Source organism: Sturnira hondurensis, unplaced genomic scaffold, assembly GCF_014824575.4.
Source record: "Sturnira hondurensis isolate 20B ecotype Veracruz unplaced genomic scaffold, ASM1482457v3 Scaffold0020309, whole genome shotgun sequence".
NCBI lineage: Eukaryota > Metazoa > Chordata > Mammalia > Chiroptera > Phyllostomidae > Sturnira > Sturnira hondurensis.
The window spans coordinates 1,015,723-1,033,397 of record NW_028092940.1 but is presented as its reverse complement, the minus strand read 5'-3'; the positions used below and the strand labels follow the sequence as shown (position 1 = coordinate 1,033,397).

Sequence of the window (17,675 nt, the reverse complement as noted above, 5' to 3'; positions counted from 1 at the left end):
CACTGACGTGTTTATAAATGAAATTCCATCATGCTTGCAAGGTGGGCATGATGATCCTGCTTCATGTTTGGGGTTTCTTTCCTTGGAGTGATTTACAGGGGTATATGTCACTTTCTTAAAAATGCATATGCCTGGGCATCACTCCTTTATTCATTAGGTACAGCGAGCGGTGTGACCTGGGGTGTGAACTTGGGAAAGAACCTGTTAGGTGACCCAGAGCCAGGACTGCAGAGGTTAGCCCATGGAGGGGCGGGGCCTGAAACATACAGCCAGGGCCTGGCCGGTGTGGCTCAGTGGATTGAGTGCCGCGGGCCCGAGAGCCACAGGGTCGCCGGATTCCTGGTCGGGGCACACGTTCCTGGGTTGCGGGCCAGGTTCCTGGTTTGGGGCGTGGGAGAGGCAGTGGTGTTTCTCTCCCCTCTTCCCCTCTGTCTAAAAATAAGAGATATATAAATAAAAAATCTTTAAAATGTAGAGTTTTTAAAGGAGGGGGAGACATATTGACACAAATACAGAGTCCGGTGCAGATAACATCCCTTTTTTATTACAAAACCATAGCACGTCATTCTGCAACGTGACAGTATCACACTGAAGCACACCGTGTGACACTTTAGGTGCAGCGCTCACATTAAAACTACACGCTATCATACGTGATTCCCCTCCCAGCCACGCTCAGGCAGGCCTCACGGTGGGTGGGCCCTGTGTGGGGATCGGGCCTGCCCTGGTGCGTAGGCAGGAGCACATCTAGGTTTGAGGGGCCAGCGACTGTAGAGTGTTGGGGTGCTTTCTAGTCTGGTGAGGCGCCAGAGAAGGCGTCTGCATGGTTTTGTTTCGCGTGCCTTCAACTGGTTCTCTGCATGGAGTTTAATTCTAAGCCTTAACTTTTAACATTTAACTCTCATGTGTTTATTTCTCTGTAGGCCTCGAAGCAGAGGAAAAACTACCGTGGAAGATGAGGATAGCATGGATGGGCTGGAGACAGCAGAGACAGGAAATACCGTGGAAACAGGTATCAGTCAAAACCATAAAAACTATAAAAATGTACATGACGTGCACAATTAGCATTTGTCTGGGTACTGAGTTCCGAAATTTCTGGTGCTCAAATAGTTACATAAGTCATGACAAAGTGAAAAACCTGAGTTCGCCAAAGCGATAAAGCTGAGTTCTCTTTTTTCCTCCTACAGAGTTGATTTCATAGAAGTTATTTAATATCTGTAGAGAAATGTTTGATTAAAGGAAATTAAAACTGGCATGTACAGTAATTCCAGGCCACTCCAATGACAGCTCATAGTATATTTCTGGCTTAGGGACCGTGTAGTGTTTGTTTAAAGCTTAGTGTGTTATTATGTATGTCAGGGGAAAAAAACATGTTCTGTTAGTGAATAATACTGTGAAATGCTGGGTGAAGCCACACCAAACACGTTCTGGTCTGCTGGATTTGGGGTGCTTAAATAAGCTAATATGCACTGTGCTATCTGCAAAAGGCAGATAGAGTGGGTTGTCCAAAAGTAGTTTCCAAAATTTACACAGAGTTGTTGATTTAATAAGTTGTCAAGGAGCCGAGGCCTCGTGTGTCCTTCGGAGGCTGTGCGTGTGAGGTTGCTGGCCGTGTGTTAGCAGTGATGGTGTGGACTTCAGACGCGCCGACAGGCTTCTTCTCTGAAGTTGAATGTCATCTTGTTGATGCTTATAGAGTGTCATGCAGTTTCTAGAGAAAACTTAGAAAGTGCTATATCTTTCAAAATACAACTTTTTAAAAATGCTTTTGGTGTCAGACTTGTTGCTGTTATACAGTTAAATTCTCAGAAAGCTTTCACATATTCTACATGATTCTCACCTTCTGTCCCAGCAGGGTCCAGGTAGGTAGCCTGACAGGCGGGAGCTCGGAGGCTCAGAATTCTGCGGGTCACCTTGTGGTGCACATTTGTCACCGGATCACTTTAAATTCCCCACTAGTTCCTTTTCATATGATTTTTCCCCCATGTTTAATTTTTTTGTTACTTCCTAGTGAGAGTCTCTGAAGCTTTAAGTGACGTTTTTCAATACCACGATTCCAAGTTCCTTTAAGGCAGTGCCTCCAGGCTGGGCTGTAGGTCCGGAGGGCGGCGCTTCCTGAGGGCCCCTGCCTTCTCTGGAGACCCGGCGCCTGCCTTCCTGCACTCACCTTCTCCTGTTGCCGGGTTGAATGACCTGTTCCCTCTCCAGGCCTCCTGGCTCCTCCGTTTCCTTGAAAATCTTATTCTCCAACCCACCTCGGCCACTTCTTCTTGTGGTCACGTTTTCGCTTTTGTCATTGAGTCACTCTCTAGGACAATTGCTGCTTCATTCCCAATGTCTGACCAATGGGCCGTCGAGCTCCTTTGCCAGCTCAGGTCCTTCAACCCATCCCCGTAGCTGCTCTCTGTGCACCCCCACTCCGTGCAAAACCCCCCCCCCCCCACTGCTATGCCTTTGTGACACAGCCACGTTCTGCTTGTTCACATCTGGGAAAACGCAACCTTGCTGTGACTGGGGCCGTCGTAAACCTAGGCCCTCGTGTCTCAGGTGGGTCCTGATTGCTGCCCTCCACGCGCGTTCCACCTTCACTGGAAGCCTCTCCCTCCCCTCAGCAGTCAGGGCTCGCTCTGCCTTTCACTTCTCTCCAGACTTCTAAACCTCCTCCCAGTTTTTCGTTCTTCAGTCCATGATCTTGCCTATTCAGTGAAAAAAGAATAGAAACAACTGGGAAAGAAATTGCACACTTACCCACACCGAGGCTTTCCTGCCTGTGTCTCTGCCCGCCCCGTCCACCGTCCCTGCTGTCAGCACTGTCTCTGTGGCTGACAAAGGCCAGCTGTTACCTGTGGACTCTGTCCCCTTCCATCTGTTGCGGACTCTGTGCCTCCTGCTTTCCTGGGTGTCACAAATTGTCCTCTCCACGAGTCGCTGCCGGGAGCCTCTGAGCACGCCACAGGGCCCTTTGTGAACCCAAGTCACTGCTCTGACCAGTCACTGCTCTGACCAGGCAGCCCTTTCCAGCTGCTGTGTTGCTTCCTCGCTCATCTCCTTGGCAAAGCCTCCCAAGCGTTGCCCACCTTCGTGGTGGCCACTTAATTTTGACCACTTCCTTGCACTTGGACTTCAGTCATGCTCTTCCTCCTGCTCGACCAGGACTGCTGCTCTCAGTGTGGCCAGGGACCCCGCGGGGCCATGTCCGCCTCGGTGGTCAGGATCGTTTCCGGGAGCTCCGCCCGGTGGGGTGGGGGCTCCTTTTAAAAATCACAGTGAAACAGAAAACAACTCTCGGGACACCCCATTCTTCGGTTATCTTCCTGCCTCACTGGTCTCTCTTCATTCTCCTTGGCTTGTCCTCTCATATGTAGGTGGTCTCATCCAGTTTAGTGACTTTACATATGACCTGTGTGCGGGGGACTCGAAGACATTGCAACACCAGCTCTGTTCCTGCTGTGAACACAGCCTGTATCTTCAGCGTCCTTCTCAGCATTGCTTGTGTGTGCAGTGAGCTCCCCAGGTCTGTGTGGCCTCTGTGGGGTTGTTTATTGTTGCCCTGAGACCACCCCTCTCCCAGTGTGGCCATGGCAGTACATGCCATCGGGCACCGTTCACGCCCAAATCTCAGCCATGCATCATGTAAGGGTGTGTCCACCAGCGACAGACGACACAGAAACAGAGGCCCCATGAGGTTGTAACGAGCTGGAGAACTCCCGTCACTTAGTGGGGCTGCGGCCATCATAATGTCGCAACACACACATGACTCACGCCTTTGCGCTGGTGCTGCTGGGAACTGGCCTGCTGTGCCGCCGGTCGGTAAAGCACACTCACGCGGTCACGGTGGTCGGCGTGCTGTCCAGGTCTGTGTGTGCCCCCGCTGGGACAGCCCCGTGACGACAAAGGTGCCCAAGGATACACCTGTGGTGTGCAGCGACAATGACAACTGTGTGGCGCCCACCGGAAAGCCCTACGGGCTTTACCTTCACAGTGCACCCTCAGTTTAACACTTTCACTTGCTCCACCGCTGTCCCTCCAGAACTGGCCACCGCCTGCCACTCACATGGGCAGCTGCACGAAGGACTTTTGACTGTTCTCTCCGCTTCCACTGTCACCCCAGCCTAGTCTTGTTCTCCACATAATCGTCAGCGTGATCTTTTCAGACCCAAAGTGAGAGTCTTCCACTTCCCTTTGTCAGCCATCCAAAGCCTCCAGTGGTGCTTAAAACCGAAGTCCCTACCCTGGTTCTCAAGCTCTGTGGCCCACCCGACCCTGGCTGCCTGTCCAGCCACGTCTTCAGCCCCTCCCCTGGCCCATGGGCCCCAGCCCCACTGGCCTCCTCGCTCACCCCGTAGTGCACCAGGCGTACTCATTCTTGGGCAGTGGCCTGCTGGTCTTCTTTGCTTGGAACAGCACCACGAAACTGACATTCTGAGACGTTCGTGTTTCTTACCTGAGGAGCTGCCAGTAAATGATTTCTCACACTCTCTCCTGTGAGTTGTCAAGACAAATGAGTTCTGTGCAAGGCTTTACCAGGAGCAGGATGACGTATTTCTCATCCTAGCCTCATGTATTAAAGTTAGAGAAAGTGTGTCAGTCTTGGTCCCTGGAGAGACTTCTGTCCAGTCCCTGCAGTGAGCACGCAAGATACAGAAGGATCAAGAGCAGTCGTCAGAGCCACCAACCTGCACATGAGCCAGTGGAGGAAAGAGTTCCGGAAACTGGTGGTAACTTGAGGAGCGCACTCTTGTTTGCTGCAAGGCTGCATTTGCTCTGGGGGGGTCTCCAGATGCCCTGCGGGTCAGCGTGCTGCATTTGCTCTGTGCGGGTCTCGAGGCGCCCTGCGGGTCAGCGTGCTGCAGTTCGCTGGTGAGAAAGTCCTGTCCTCCTGCTGGAGGCGGTGGCTGTCATCAGTCTCTGCATTTTCCTTTATGAATAAAATCAACTTGAATGAAGTGCTAGTTACTTGAGGAGAGGAATTCCACTTCTCTTTGAGAATCATTATATAATCAAGGCTTCGTAAACTTGTTTTAGTTAATTGGAATTGGTTAATTATAACTCAGCCAATTATAATTAAGTTTTTTTAACTGTTCAAGTTGTCATGGTGTGGCTAGTGGGAGCCCCTCACGGCTGCTTCCCAGTCCTTTTTTAGTCCTCTCAGCATGTTTCCAAGCCCATCGCTCTGTGCAAACCGCGTTTCCAGGCCCCTCTCTTAGTTCTTTTTACCTCAAGATATTGATGGAAATCAACTACTCTGTCAAGACGCCTAGTTCTTTTTAGTGGAGAGAATAGTGTTAGAGAGAAAAATCTAAGCTCTGGGATGAGTATCATGTTGTTTGTGTTGGGAATTATGTTATTCCATTTTAGTGATGTACTAGTAAATGCACAGACGTGAGAGTGTACACATGCTTATAAACAGCTGTTCACACTGATACTTTCAGTTTACCTTTAGCTTAATTTTTAAAAAGGATTTTATCTTTAGAGAGGGGGGAAAGGAGGGAGAGAGGGAGAGAAACATCGATGTGTGGTCTCAGCCTCTCGCACGCCCCCTACTGGGGACCTGAGCCCAGGCCTGTGCCCCAACTGGGAATAGAACCCCCGACCTTTCATTTTGATGGACAGCGCCCAACCTGCCCACCCACACCAGCCAGGGCAGAATTTCTTGTATACCTCCAGCCCCCACACATGCACAGCCTCCCCAGTGGGCAGTATCCCCACCCATACAGTGCCGTTGTCACAGTGGAAACTCCGTCGGCACGTCGTTACCCCCCTAGGCCTAGAGTTCATATTGGGGTTCACTCTTGGTGGTGTGTGCGGACAGGTGTGCGATGACATGCAACCATTGTCAGAGAACCAACCACACAGAGTCGTTTCCCTGCGCCCAGACCCTCTGCTCCGCCCCCTTATTCCCTCCTCTCCTCTGACCCCTGTAGGCCCTGCCCGGTTTTCCCTCCTCACAGTCTAGCCGTGTGCAGAACGCCTTAAGCCGTGATCCTACCGTGTGTCGCCTCTTCACATTGGCTCCCTCTCTTAGTGATCTGCACTTAAGGCTATTCCCTCAGCTTGCTGCTCGTTTCTGTGTATTGACGAGTGGTATTCTGTTGTACGTACGCACAGCAGCTTGTTTCTCCGTCACCTACGGAAGGGCATCGTGGTGGCTCCCAAGCTTCGGCCATCAGGAATCGAAGCTGCTGCAAACATCCGTGTGCTGGTTTTTGTGCAGACAGGAGTTTTCACCCCCTTTGGGTGAATAACAAGGGGCATGATTGCCGGTCGTGTGACAAGAACACGTTCGGTTTTGTAAGAAACTGCAGTGCTGTCTCCACAGTGTTGGTACCAGTTTGCACCCCATCCGCAGTGAATGAGGGTTTCTGGCGCTCCGTGTCCTCACCGGTGTTTGGAGGTCTCGCTGTGTTCTGGGTTTGGCCCTTGCAGTAAAGGTGTGGTGGTATCTTACCTTGTAATTCACATTTCCCTGTTAACAGATGAGGTGGAGCATCTCTTCATGTGCTTATTTGCCGTCTGTATGTCTTCTCCGCTGAGGTGTGTGTGTTAAAAGTCTGTGGCCCATTTTTAAATCAGGTTGTTTTCTTATTGTTGATTTTAAGAGAGAGGTTTTGTATATTTTGGATAGAAGTCCTTTATCAGATACGTCTTTTGTAAATATTTTCTTCTGTTTCTCTTGACAGTGTTTTTCATAGAGCAGAATTTTTTTACTTTCATGAACTCCAACTTATTGGTTATTTCTTTTTGGTGTCATGCCTTTGTTGTTGGGTCTACAAATTCATTGCCAAACCCAAGATCACCTGGATTCTCTCCTCTGCTGTCTCCCGGGGGATCTTGGGGGATCTCGGGGGATCTATAGGGTTGCCTTTCGTATTTAGGTCTGCGATTCATTTTACGTTGGTTTTTGCAGAGGGTTCTGGGGCTATTTCTGGATTCACTCTTTGTGCGTGGATGTCCGCTCGTCCCAGCACCATCTGTTGAAAGAAAGACTGCCTTTTCTCCACTGTGTTGCCTTCACTCCTGTCCCAAAGGTCGGTTCGCTGTTTGAGCGGGTCTGCTTCTGGGCTCTCTGTTCTGTGCCATTAATCCGGTCTGTTTTTTCACCAGTGCCCTTCAGTCTTAATCACTGTACTCCACTTCATCAATAGGCTAAAAAAGAAAAATCACAAGGTCGTATCAGCAGAGGCAGAAAAAACATTTGATGAAATCCAAAACCCATTCATGATTCAAAACGACGTAAAAACCCGGCAGTAAACTAGGAATAAAGGGAAACTTCCTCAACATTGCGGAGAACTGCCATTGCGGAAAGAAGCCTGACACCACGTCAGTGCGGCCTCTCACTCTGGTCTTCTTCAGTGTTGTGTTGGCTGCCTGGGTCTCCATATAGACTTCAGAATCACTCAGCATCCACAAAGCCGCTTACTGGGGTTTGGATTAGGAATGCGCTGAATCTGTGATGCAGATTGGGAAGAACTGACATCTTGACAATATTGTCTTCCAGTCCATGAACGTGGGATAGAATTTCGTTTTTAAGGGGGTGCTGATATTAATGGTATGTCTTTTTCAAATTTCAAATTCCACTTCTTCATTGCTGGTGCAGAGGGAAGCAATTGACATATATGTATATGTAAAGATTTTATTTGTTTATCTTTAGAGCGTAAGGGAAGGAGAGAGGGAGAGAAATATCAATGTATGGTTGCCTCTTGTGCGGGAGTCCCCTGCTGGGACCTGGCCTGCAACCCAGGCACGTGCCCTGACTGAGAATCGAACCTTGATCCTCTGGTTCACAGGCCCGCGCTCAATCCATTGAGCTACACCAGCCAGGTCTTGACCCTCATATATTAACCTGTGTGTCCTGAAACCTTCTAGAAGCATACTAGTTCTGGGGGGCTTGTCTTTGGTAGTTCTTTTGGATTTCTATGTCAGTGATCAGGACATCTACAGACTGATGGTTTTATTTATTTCTTCCTAATCAGTATGCCTTTTATTTCCTCTTCCGGACTTACTCTGGTAGCTAGAACCTCCAGTACAGTATTGAAAAGGAGCATTACATCATCCTTCCTTGTTCCTGATCTTCGTGGGGAAGCCCCTGGGTTCTCACCATTAGAGCAGATTCCATGCCCAGCCAGCGCGTGTGTAAGGCCAACCATGGAGTGCACAGACAAGTGGATCCCGTGTCTGTCTCTCTCTCCCCTTCTCCCGCCCTTCCCTCCCGTTCCTTCCCGCTTCTCTCTAAAATCAGTCAGGAAATAAAAGGTTTAAAAGTGGAGCCCTGGCTGGTGTAGCTCAGTGGATTGAGCGCGGGCCTGCGAATCACACAATCTCGGTTCGATTCCCAGTCAGGGCACATGCCTGGGTTGCAGGCCAGTTCCCAACAGGGGACTCTTGAGAAGCAACCGTACATTGATGTTTCTCTCCTTCTCTCCTTCCCTTCCCCTCTAAAGATAAATATTTAAAAGTGGGGTTTTAATGGTGTTAGGTGTAGGGATTTTCTAGTACTAGTTCCTTTCAAGTTGGTGAGGTTCCCCTTTGTCCTTAGTTTACTGACAGGTTTTTTAATTTTTTAAATCATAAATGAGTTTTGGATTTTATCAAATTTTTTTCTACATATGTTGATATGATCTTGTGATTTTTCCTTTTTTAGCCTGTTGATGCAATGGGTTACATTAATTGATTTCAAATGTTGAACCAGCCTTGTACACCTGAGATAAATCCCACTTGGTTGTGGTGTGTAATTTTTTGTAGACGTTGTTGGATTTGGTCTGATAGTATTTTGTTGAGGATTTTTGCATCTGTGTTTATGAGAGACACTGGTCTGTAGGGTTTTTTTTGTTTTTTGACTTCTTTCTGTGCAAAATCTTTGTCTCCTTTTTTGTGTTCGAGTAATACTGGCCTCACAGGGTGAGTCAGGAAGTGCGCGCCTGAGTTACGTCCCGGAAGACGTTGTAGAGAACTGTGGTATCTTCCTGGTGAACCCATCCGGGCTTGGTGCTTTCTGTGTTGGAAGGCTATTAATTATTGATGGAATTTATGTAACAGAACAATGCTATTCAGATTGCGTCTTTCTTGTAATGAGCGTTGGCAAATTACACTTTGTAAGGAATTGGTTCTTTCCATTTAGGTTATCAAATTTATGGGCATAGAGTTATTCATGTTATTTCTTTATTGTTCTTTAAATGTCCTTAGGATCTGTAGTGATGCCCCGTTTTTACTTTGTCATGTTGGTCATTTGTGTCCTCTCTCTTTTTTTCCCTGGTTAAGTTGGCTAGGGCTTATTGATTTTTGTTGATCTTTTCAAAGAAGAAGCTTTTGGTTTTGTTGAATTTTCTCTCTGTTTGCTATTTTCAGTGATTTTTGTTTTTTATTTTTTTTATTATTTTTTAAAGGTTTTTTTTTAAAGATTTTATTTATTTATCTTTAGAGAGAAAGGGAAGGAGAGAAGAAGAGAAACATCAATGTACGGTTGCCTCGTGAGTCCTCCGCTGGGAACTGGCCTGCAACCCAGGCATGTGCCCTGACCTCGGAATCGAACTGTGATTGTGTGGTTCGCAGGCCTGCGCTCAATCCACTGAGCTACACCAGCCAGGGCTGTCTTTTATTTTTATTATTTATTTTGTTTGCTTACTTTGGGTTTAATTTGCTATTTTTCTAGTTTCCTGGGGTGGAAGCTTGACTGGTGGATTTAGGTCCTCTTTTCTGATGATACATTCAATGCTATAAATTTCCCTCAAAGTTCTGCTTTCACTCTATCCCACAAAGTTTGATAAGTTGTATTTTCTTTTTTAAAAAAAATGTATTTTATTGATTATACCATTACAGTTGTTCTATTCCCCCCCTTCATTCCCCTGCACCCGCACACTCCCTCCCCCACCATTCTCCCCACCTTAGTTTATAACCACGTGTCTCAATTTCTTTAGATTCTATATTTCCCCCACTATGCTCACCCTCCCCCCTATCTATTTTCTACCTACCATCTATGCTATTTTCTGTGCCTTCTCCCCCCTTCTCCTCCTCCCACTCCCCTATTTCTAACCCTCCATGTGTTCTTCATTTCTATGGTTCCACTCCTGATCTAGCTGTCCTCTTGGTTTGCTTTTGTTTTAGGTGTGGTTGTTAATAACTGTGAGTTTGCTGTCCTTTCACTGTTCATATTTTTCATCTTCTTTTTCTTATATAAGTCCCTTTAGCATTTCATATAATAAGGGCTTGGTGATGATGAACTCCTTGAACTTGACCTTATCTGAGAAGCACTTTATCTGTCCTTCCATTCTAAATGAAAGTTTTGCTGGATAAAGCAATCTTGGCTGTAGGTCTTTGGATTTCATGACTTGGAATACTTCTTTCCAGCCCCTTCTTGCCTGTAAGGTCTCTTTTGAGAAATCCGCTGACAGTCTGATGGGTACTCCTTTGTAGGTGACTGTCCCCTTATCTCTTGCTGCTTCTAGGATTCTCTCCTTCATTTTAGTCTTGGCTAATGTAATTATGATGTGCCTTGGTGTGTTCCTTCTTGGGTCCAACTTCTTTGGGACTCTCTGAGCTTCCTGGATTTCCTGGAAGTCTATTTCCTTTGCCAGACTGGGGAAGTTCTCCTTTATTATTTGTTCAAATACGTTTTCCACTCGTGCCTGTTTCCTTCCCCCTTCTGGTACCCCTATAATCCGGATGTTGGAACGTTTAAAGATGTCCTGGAGGTTCCTAAGCCTCTCCTCATTTTTTTGAATTCTCATTTCTTCATTCCTTTCTGGTGGGATGTTTCGTTCTTCCTTCTGGTCCATTCCATTGATTTGAGTCCCCGTTTCCTTTCCATCACTATTGGTTTCCTGTGCATCTCCCTTCATTTCAATTAGTTTAGCCTTCATATGTTCCTCTAATTTGTGGCCAAAATCAACCAATTCTGTGAGCATCCTGATAAATAGTGTCCTGAATTGGGCTTCTGAGAGGTTGGCAATTTGTTGGTCGCTTAGAGTTATTGGCTCTGGGACTTTGAGTTCTTCTTGCACCATCTTTTGGGCTGTTCGTGCCTGTTAAGTAGCAGGATCGGAGCCTTAGGTGTTCGTCAGGGCCGGGCGACCCAGTCGCTGGGTTGTGACGCTGTATGTGGGGGCGGGGTCAAAGAGGGACAATGGCTTCCCTCCGATGCCTGCTGCCGCGACCCCCACCAGCAACGCAGCCACCACCGTCACCAGGCCCATGCGCTTCGCTCCACGGCACGCGAGTGTGCCACCGCCGTCAGCCCTCCACCACTGGGTTCGCCCCCTGGGGCCTGCGTGGTCCGTCTCACTGCGCGCGAATGTGCGACCTCGGTCAGTCTGCCCCGCACCCCGACTAGTTCCAGGCTGCCTGCGCTCCTAGGTCTGTCCTCCCAGACCCAGCTCCGCTGCTGGCTCCACCTCTTACCGTCCTCGTTGAATGGTTCATAGCTGTCGGACTTCCATATAATTCCGTTTTCTGGTCTCTGGGTGTGTCTTAGTTCTCCAAAACTTTTGTTGTATTGAAACTTGGTTGTGGGAGAAGGCACAGTGTTTCCACCTATGCCTCCATCTTGGCGGAAGTCCAGTTGTATTTTCATTATTATTTAGTTAAAGATGTTTTCAGATCTCTTTTGAAATTTCTTTCTTTCTTTTTTTTTTTTATGTCAGACGGGTAATGTGCCGATGTCGTAACAAGGTTTGTGGGAGGCGCGTCACACAAGAGAGTCTACACCCAATCATCACGCTTATGAACTACAACATGTGTGATTTCTATGATTTTAAGTGTGTTCTGTGGCCCAGGATGTGGTCCGTTGGTGGCTGAAGTGTGGGAGGCGGAGAGGGACCCGTGTCCTGCTGCTGTTGGGCGGAATAGTCCAGAGGTGCCCTTTGCGTCGGAGGGTCGACGGGGCTGTGGAGTTCAGCTGTGTCCTCACTGACTGCCGCCTGGGTCCATTTATTTCTGACAGATGGGTGTCGGCGTCCCCATGTACAACAGTGGACTCACATACCTGCCCCTGTGGGTCTGTCACCTTTTGCCTCCTGTATTTTGACACTGTAGGATTATTGCAGGTTTGGGGAGAACTGATCCCTTTATGTAATGCTCCTGACTCTCCCCGAGAACTTCACTTCCACAAAGTCTGCTCTGTCTGGAATGAGTGTGGCTCCTCCTGCTTTCTTTTGATCTGAAGTCCACCGTTAGCATTTCCAGGGTCCAGTGCAGCAGTGACTGTGGTCACTGTGCCCTGTACGTTGCGTCTGTGGATTGACCCCCATCACTGAAGGTTTGCGTGCTCCACCTCTGTCTCCCCACTCCCGACTGCTCAGCCCTGAGCAGTTACTCTTCTATTCTCTGCCCAACTTGGCCTTTTTAATGAGAATTTTGACTTTGTTGGTAAGTTTCTGTGGGCTACAGCTTTTCACAGTCCCACCCACCTGGAGAGAACTTTTCCCACCCGGTGCACCAGTTCCATCATCAAGAATCTAGAGAGGCAGTGAGCGTGTGCTTGGACCCTTCCTTCCGTGCCTTAGTGACCCAGCGGTGGCAGGGACGACACAGGTTTGGCCAGTGCTCTCAGTTCACGTTGGACCTGGGCTTGCTCAGGAGCCCCCACTTCTCACAGGGGAAGAGTGTTCTCAGAGTGTGCGGGGCGGCGGGGGAGGGGGGGCTGGCTTTCACATTGTGCGGACCGGGCAGTCAGCTACCCAAGTCTTCTAAGAATTGCCTCTTCTCCCCTCTGTGCTTTCCAGCCCCAGCCCCTTCCAGAAGTTCTCCTCAGTCATCAGACTTTGCTAGGCTCATTTCTCCAGAAGTGTCTGCACCTTACTTCTCTAGGGAGATACTTTTAGTGGCTATTGCGTTTTACCTGGAAGCCTAGAGGTAATGTTGACTCATTCTGTATCTCTGAAGCAAAGCTCTTCACTAAACGCTGTAAGGAGCTTCCGTTTGGCTTTATTGTGCTTGTCCATCACCCCCAAGCCCCTTTGTGCTGTCCCTGCGCAGTCCCGTCTTCCCTCCCTGAGCCCCAGCAGCAGCTCATCTGTTCTCTCCCTCACAGTTGTGTCTCGAGAAGTCCCTGTAAATAGGACGCCATGTGTAACCTTCTGAAACTGGCTTCTTGCATGCAGCTTAATACCTGCGGGGTTCATCCAGGTTGTTAAGAGCATCCATATAAATTGTTCCTTTTGATTGCCAATTGGTATGTAAGTTGTGTAGGTGAGCTACGGCTTTTGTGACCGGTCACCCGGTGGTGGACACTTGGTGGTTTTCAGTTTTTGGTTATCTTAAAGGACTGTGAACATTCATGAATAAGTTTTTGTGTAGAAATACGTTTTCGTAAGTGTGAATATTAACCTCTTTTTTAAAATTATACTTTATTGATTATGCTATAACAGTTGTCCTGATTTTCCCCCTTTGCCCACCCCTCACCTATCCCCCCCACCCCGCGTCAATTCTTTTTTGAAACTGTCTGAGCTATTCTTTTTCCTTTGCCCTTCGATATACATTTTAGAATCAGTTTGTCTTTATTTACAAATAACCCTGCTGGGATTTCGATGGATATTGTGTTGAACTTGCAGATCAGTGTGGGGAGAACTGACGACTTTACTGTGTTGAGCCTTCCATTCTTCGGACCTGGCTTCTCCACTTGGGGCTGCTTTGGTATCTTTCTTCGCCACTTTATAATTTTCATTACACAGATCCTGTTCCTGTTTTGTTAGTTGTATTAATTATTTGATTTCTTGGGAAGCTGTTGTAAATGACACGTTTTTCCCCATGCTCCCTAAGCATTTGTTAGCAAGCAGGCACAGCTGCCGAAGACGACGATTTCACAGCTGGGTACAGTCAGGGATGACGGCTTGCACCCTGGGCCCTGAAGGTGTGGCCTCCAGTCCGGCTGCTGCAGACGAGGCCGGAGTGTCCCCCAGCCATCCTAGCCAGTCTCCAGAGATGGGCTGCCGCTACTTTCACAGCCGTTGTCTGTTTCTTGTGCCCGTTGTGCTGACCAGAGAGTCGCTGACTTCACCAGTGAGAATGGTAGGCGCACGCAGCACCTAAGGAGCTCTGCCCCGCAGGTGGGCGCGCTACTCCCACCTGGTCTCAGAGAGAGCGAGGGTGTGGCCAGCTGGCTCACACGTGCCGCGTGGTGGGATTTGAAAGTGGATTACGGGTACCAAACACTGCCCTTCCTCACAGGGCTGTGTGTGCAAATTGTTGAAGAAATTAGATATTTTAAAAAACAATTTCAGCCCTGGCTGGTGTAGCTCAGTGGATTGAGTGCGGGCCTGTGAACCACACGATTGCAGTTCGATTCCCATTCAGGGCACATGCCTGGGTTGCAGGCCAGTTCCCAGCAGGGGACACACGAGAGGCAACCATACATTGATATTTCTCTCCCTCTCTCCTTCCCTTCCCCTCTAAAGATAAATAAAAAATATTTAAAAAAATAAAAAACAGTTTCAGTTGTACATTGCTAATGCATAAAAATACAATCTATTTTTGCATGGTTGCCTTGTACTCTGCAGTCTTACTAACTCACTATTTGTATCACGCGAGCTGTAGACATTTTTTGAAGACATCCTATCTAGCTTATGGAGTAAGTGTTTAATTCACCAATTTTCCTTAATTACTAAACCAGCAAGTAAATGTTTTAAGACTAGTGTGCCCTTTCTCTTAACACAGTTCTGTGTGTTTTCCCTAGTTTTGGATATTATTTTTATTGTTTTCTGAATAACTTTCTTTTTTAAAACTATATTTTGTTGATTATGCTATTACACTTGTCCTGATTTTTTCCCCTCTTTTACCCACCACCCCCTGCTCCCTCAGGCCATCCCCCCACCGTTGTTCATGTCCATGGTCGTGTGTGTGTTCTTTGTCTGCTCCATTTCCTATACTGCACTTTACATCCCCATGGCTGTTCTGAAACTACCTATTGGTACTTCTTTTTTTTTTTGCTTTTTTAAAAATATATTTTATTGATTATGCCATTACAGTTGTCCCATTACCTCCTTCACTCCCCTCCACCCTGCACACCCCTCCCCCACCATTCCCCCCCACTTTTCGTTCATGTCCATGTGTCACAAGTTCTTTAGATTTTCTATTTCCCATGGTATTCCTGCCCTCCCCCCTGTCTATTTTCTACCTACTGTCTATGTTACTTATTCTCTGTACCTTCTCCCCCCTTCTCCTCCTCCCATTCCCCTGTTGCTAACCCTGCATGTGATCTCTATTTCTATGTTTCCTCTCCCGATCTAGCTGTCCTCTTAGTTGGCTTTTGTTTTAGGTTTGGTTGTTAATAACTGTGAGTTTACTGTCCTTTCACTGTTCATATTTTTCATCTTCTTCTTCTTAGATAAGTCCATTTAACATTTCATGTAATAAGGGCTTGGTGATGATGAACTCCTTGAACTTGACCTTATCTGAGAAGCACTTTATCTGTCCTTCCATTCTAAATGAAAGCTTTGCTGGATAGAGCAATCTTGGCTGTAGATCTTTGGATTTCATGACTTGGAATACTTCTTTCCAGCCCCTTCTTGCCTGTAAGGTCTCTTTTGAGAAATCCGCTGACAGTCTGATGGGCACTCCTTTGTAGGTGACTGTCCCCTTATCTCTTGCTGCTTCTAGAGTTCTCTCCTTCATTTTAGTCTTGGCTAGTGTAATTATGATGTGCCTTGGTATGTTCCTTCTTGGGTCCACCTTCTTTGAACTCTCTGAGCTTCCTGGATTTCCTGGAAGTCTATTTCCTTTGCCAGACTGGGGAAGTTCTCCTTTATGATTTGTTCAAATAAGTTTTCCACTGGTGGCTGTTCCTCTTCCCCTTCTGGTACCCCTATAATCCGGATGTTGGAACGTTTAAAGATGTCCTGGAGGTTCCTAAGCCTCTCCTTATTTTTTTTAATTCTTGTTTCTTCCTTCTTTTCTGTTTGGTTGTTTCTTTCTTCCTTCTGGTCCACTCCCTTGATTTGAGTTCCAGTTTCCTTTCCATCACTATTGGTTTCCTGTTCATTTCCCTTCATTTCAATTAGTTTAGCCTTCATATGTTCCTCTAATTTGTGGCCAAAATCAACCAATTCTGTGAGCATCCTGATCACCAGTGTTTTGAACTGTGCGTCTGAAAGGTTGGCTATTTTTTGGTCACTTAGAATTATAGGCTCTGGGGCTTTGAGCTGTTCTTGAGTCATAATGTTTGGTCTGTTCCCACCTGTTACACTTGAGGGGCGGAGCCTTAGGTGTTCGTCAGGGCCGGGCGACCCAGTCGCTGGGTTGTGACGCTGTACATGGGGGCGTGATCAGAGGGGGGAAAATGGCACTTTGCTCCGCTCTGCTCTCTCTCAGATTTCTGTCCCCTCTGCAGCTTCCCACAAGCAGATTGGGCCCCTCTGGTGCTGGTTCCCGGGTGTGTGGGCCCGTGTACTCTCCAGGACCCTGTGGGTCTCTCCAACGAACTGTCTGTGACCCTGGGAGCCTCTCCCGGCCCTGAGAAAGTCTTTCCAGTTGGACTTTCAGGTTCTAATTCCTGTCAGTGAGGCCCTAGTCCGAGCGGTCTGTCTCACTGTTTGCTCCTTTGCTTGGTTTATCTATGGGTGAATGTGTGACCACAGTCAGCCAGCCGCCCTGCGCCCTCACTGGTTCTGCCCATCCCCACCCCACGCCTGGGATCCACCAACCGCCTCCGCCTCCTCCCCTCTTACTGGTCTGGCTGGGTGGTTCCTTGTTGTTGGACTTCCGTACAGTTCAATTTTCACTGTTTTGGCTGCATTTTTGTTACTAAAACTTTGCTGTCTTTAAATTTAGTTGTGGGAGGGGGCACAGTGTTTCCACCTATGCCTCCATCTTGGCTGGAAGTCGCCCTATTGGTACTTCTTAATCCCCTCGCCCCTTCACCCATTTCCCCACAGCCCCCTCCCATGTAGAGCAACCGTGAAACTGGTCTCTGTATCCACGACTCTTGTTCACTCAGTTTGTTTTTTAGATTTAACTATTGTTACGTATGTTGCCTTTTCATTGTTTATAGTTTTGATCTTTTTCACAAATAAGTCCGTTTAACATTTCACATAATAGTGGTTTCCTGCTGGTGAACTCCTTTAGTTTTTTCTTCTCTGGGAAGCTCTTTACCTGTCCTTCAATTCTAAATGATAGTTTTGCTGGGTAGAACAACCTTGGATTTAAGTTCTGTTTTCATGACTTTGAATACTTATTCAGTCCCCTCCAGCCTCCTGAGTTTCTTGTGACGAATCAGCTGACAGTCTGATGGGGACTCCCCAGTGGGTGTCTACTGCTTCTCCCTCGCTGCTTTTAAGATTCTTTTCCCTTCGGCATTTTAAGTATGATGTGTCTTGGAGTGGGTCTCTTTGCATCCACCTTGTTTGGGACTCTGTGCTTCCTGGACTACTTTCTTTACCAAATTAGGGAAGTTTTCCTTCATTATTTTTTCAAATAGATTTCGAATTTCTTGTTCTTTCCCTTTTTCTGGCACCTCCGTGATGCAGAGGTTGGTGTGCCTGAAGTTGTCCCAGAGCCTGCTTTACATGGTCCTCATTTGGGGGGGAGGGCTTTTTTCTTTGTCTTATTCTAATTGGTTGTTTTTTGCTTTCTTATGTTCCAAACCATTGATTTGATGCTTGGCTTCCTCCACTCTACTGTTGTTTTCCTGTCATTGTTATTTCAATTAGTGTATCCTTTGTTTCTGACTGGATCTTTTTTATCCTGCTGAG

General features: G+C 47.4%; 1 protein-coding gene and 1 non-coding gene across 16 annotated transcripts in view; one reads left to right on the top strand and one right to left on the bottom strand.

Moving 5' to 3' along the window:
* Positions 1 to 885: 885 nt before the first annotated feature.
* Positions 886 to 17,675, top strand: part of KMT2C (lysine methyltransferase 2C) — a 163,599-nt gene continuing 146,809 nt past the window's right edge. For 14 of the 15 annotated variants that reach the window (XR_005064086.1, XM_037029526.1, XM_037029514.1 and 11 more), the window contains exon 1: positions 886 to 1,009. Coding sequence is in view for 14 of the 15 variants with exons in the window: in XM_037029526.1 (XP_036885421.1) it covers positions 901 to 1,009 (109 nt within the window). In the remaining variant the exon portion in view is untranslated. The remainder of the gene's footprint in view (positions 1,010 to 17,675) is intronic. The other variant, XM_037029521.1, reaches the window with a different exon arrangement.
* On the bottom strand, positions 11,628 to 11,733 carry LOC118975551 (small nucleolar RNA U13). Its single transcript, XR_005064090.1, has one exon. It is a non-coding gene; the product is annotated as a small nucleolar RNA U13 (small nucleolar RNA).